We start from the raw sequence: 3,692 nt of genomic DNA on the forward strand, positions 1-3,692 counted from the left end.
TTTTAGTGTCTAAGTGAAGTTTGTGCCTATTTTAGTTATATATATATATATTACAAAGTAAATGTTCACATGCACACACAAACTTCAGCGTTTTGATCGACGACTAATTATAAAATAATGCCTCGTGTAAAACGCATGGGACGTGGTATTGCATTGCAGATGAACATTGGATTATTTATTTCAATAGTTTTGTAACTTTATATATAACCATTCGAAAGTTGTTTCCAATTGACTGTAAAACACGGTTAACTTGTAATACATATAAAATATGCTGTTGTAGTATGAATAGAACAACAACTTATCGTGTTTATGTGATGAGGCAAACAGCAAACGGTTTAAATAACACATTAATGTATTGAGATAACAGTGCAGAAGCCAAGAAGGTCATAACATTTGTTTATGTAATGACAAAAGCACATGCAGATAACATCTTCTTACGTGTTTCAACTTAGTGGCTTTTAAGATTGAAAAACTTTTTTTAACAACTCTGTCATGACAACTTTAAGGTTACGTGTTACCCCTCGCTTTAACATTATCCCCCTCAGAACGATTAAAAGCATAAAAAAATCTCAACACGTTTGCCATTTAATATTACAATAATAAAGTTAGATGAAGCCAACAGAAAGAGCATGCAGCACCGATAACATTTACAAGGATGGTTGGTTTTGACATGATATATAGATGATATTTGTCATTTGCTTTGCGTGTGTATTGGTGGCAGTTTCCAATACTAAGTAAAGATTCTCACTCCAACAGTATAAATAGGTGCCATGGAGAGGAATGTAAGCATCCCTTAATCAAATAATATTTCTCTCTTGTACTCTTTATATCTATATTAGCCCCTCTTCTCTGTGTTAAGAAAAATGTCAAACCCTCCTTACATCAATGCTGCATTTCGTTCATCAAGAGAATATGAAGTGTATTTCTTCGCCAAGAACAAGTATGTGAGGTTGTATTACACTCCCGGAAGAACTGATGACAAGATTTTAACTAATCTGCGCTCGATTAGTAGTGGTTTTCCATCACTTGCAGGAACAACATTTGCAGAACCTGGAATAGACTGTTCCTTTGACACTGAAGGGACTGAAGCATATGTGTTTTCCGGCAACCTCTGTGCCTACATAGACTATGCTCCAGGTACAACAAATGACAAGATACTCGTAGGTCCTACCACAATTGCTGAAATGTTTCCTGCCCTCAGAAACACGGTGTTTGCCGATGGCATAGACTCTGCATTTAGATCAACCAGAGGAAACGAAGTTTACTTATTCAAGGACAATAAGTATGTTCGCTTAGACTATGATTCGAAGCAGGTTGACAACATTAGAAACATCAGTGATGGGTTTCCTGTTCTGAATGGTACCATCTTTGAAAATGGAATTGATGCGTGTTTTGCCTCTCATGAGGATTCTGAAGCTTACCTTTTCAAAGGAGACAAGTATGTGCGAATCATTTTCACTCCAGGTAAAACTGATGACACTCTTGTCGGTGATGTCACGCCTATCCTTGATGGTTGGCCAGTTCTTAGAGGCATTTTGCCTGTGAGCTAAACAAGGCTTCACTCTCATGCATCAACCACCTTAGCCTCGTCACAATCAATAAGGGTTTCATTTCCAAAGTTTGTTTTCTTTCTCTTTAATGTAACATTAGGATTGGAAGCATGTTTCCTTTCCTAATGTAACAAGTCTGAATGTTTGTCTTTACTTTTCTGTATCTGCATGTTTCTTTCTTATGGTCATGTAATTTGTGCACTTAATTATAATAAAACTGGGTGGTTTAGTTTAATAGAATGATTGTTATAAAACTGGGTGCAATGGTTTGGATTTTTTTTTAAAGCTTTTGATGTTAATCTCTCTGCACTTTTATTCCCTAGCCAGGATGAGCAATGGTTTAGTTATTGTGTTCAATTTTTTGTTGAGACTCATGATGTTAGCTTTCTTGCATCCCTAATGTATACGACTATCATAACACCCGCAATGCTCTACTATATTAATTAATTAATTCTTTGTTGATAAAAAATAAATATATAGTTCCTATTAGTTGTGACAATTGGACACGATTATTATTTTATCAGCAACAATGAACACGAATTCATAATATATAAAATAGTTGTTAAACTCATATTAACTTAAATAAATATAAATACCGAAATTTGTAGCATACCGAAATTTGTAGCATTTTGCATTGTGTTAGAGCTGATTCTATTAAGGTCCAATATTAAACGGACTCCCTTTCGACACAAATAAAAATATTTTTTATTAAAAAAATAAAAAATAAAGTCACATTTTTTGATATTTTTTTTCACCAAAAAATAACATTTTTTATTTAGTCAACTAAATAAACTTTAAGAATTTTAAAATTTAGCCCACACCAATATACACAAATTAATTTTTTATTTTTCTTGTAATAGATGGTGATATATTAAGTTATGATACATAAGGTAAGTTATGATACATAAAAGGTGATAACGACTAAAACAATTAACAATGTTTGTTTGGTAGATGGAAGGTAGAATCCTAATAATTATAAATATAATTTTTTTAATTATTTAAATTTTTATATATATATATATATATATATATATATATATATATATATATACTCTACGGCTTTTTTATCAATTTAATTAATCAATTATATGTGCTTAAATTGATATAATAAATAAATAAAACAAAGTCTTAAATCTTGAGGCGTTTGAATTGGTTAAATTGAGTGATTTAAAACGAAATGAAATAGAGTGCATTTCATTTTTTTACTTCTTAAAAATAATATGTTCTACTTTTTTAATAACATTCTATTGTTAGCTACAAAGTATGCATAAAGGCCATGTATTCGCATAAGCTTTCATCTTTCTAGTCAACTTTTATTTGAATCTTGTTAAACTTTTTCAAAATTTTAATTAGGATAAATTGTCATAACTATTATCCAACTTAGACAAGTTAATTTTTTAAAAGCTTACTAAAATAATCGTTATAAATACGATGATATAAAGAAGAGAAAATTGAAAACAGACAAAAACAACCAAAGCACGTGAATAAACTTCACTTCCGAATAACAACTAATGACCTAGTAGAAACATAGTTTATGCAAATTCTTTATCTTCTAGGAAAATATTCCCTGAGAAAGTGAATGAAACGAGTACTATTGAAAAGTAGATTTTTAAGCCTAATTCAATCCCATAAAACTGGCTTGTAAGATGAGGTTTGCACTTCACTTATATATTATAATTTGACCTTATTTCTAGTCGATGTGAAACTTCCAACAAGTACATTGAGAAACAAACTCTGTAAAAGAGTGATGCACTACTACGTATTATTCTGCAAAAGACAAAAAAAAAATCCTAAGAAAAGCATATCACCTCATAACTTAGTTAATTAAAGTAAAATCAATTATACTTTAGGCGAATGGCCAAATTAACAAAACAGCAAGTCATAGCTCTAATAGAAAAATTGAAAATGTATATAAAATAAGAGAAAGGTAGAACAAATTAACAAGATTCATAAACTTCAAAACAGTGAAAGTTTTAATATACAAAATCTTTGTATTCAACCCCATTTTCTATCGACATTTGTAAAACTAATTTCGTAAAATTCTAATAGGGATTAAGTTTCCTAATTTCTAGAGTTTTCAAAATAGTGTAATGAGATGGAAAACAAAGTTTAAACGAGAGACAAAGTAACGACGGATTTCAG

The 3,692-nt window shown here is 30.7% G+C and overlaps 1 protein-coding gene across 1 annotated transcript; it reads left to right on the top strand.

Moving 5' to 3' along the window:
* Positions 1–779: 779 nt before the first annotated feature.
* LOC124839803 (albumin-2-like) lies at positions 780–1,804 on the top strand. The gene has a single exon (XM_047315728.2). It carries the CDS (start codon positions 864–866, stop codon positions 1,548–1,550), a length of 687 nt encoding a protein of 228 aa, XP_047171684.2. The 5' UTR covers positions 780–863; the 3' UTR covers positions 1,551–1,804.
* The last annotated feature ends 1,888 nt before the right edge of the window (positions 1,805–3,692 follow it).

The sequence above is a fragment of the Vigna umbellata genome, chromosome 8 (assembly GCF_029865625.1).
Source record: "Vigna umbellata cultivar VRB3 chromosome 8, Vumbellata_1.0, whole genome shotgun sequence".
Taxonomy (NCBI): domain Eukaryota; kingdom Viridiplantae; phylum Streptophyta; class Magnoliopsida; order Fabales; family Fabaceae; genus Vigna; species Vigna umbellata.

Bases quoted from the DNA above. Each gene is read 5' to 3' on its own strand.
- LOC124839803 (XM_047315728.2), top strand. From the start codon at position 864: ATGTCAAACCCTCCTTACATCAATGCTGCATTTCGTTCATCAAGAGAA.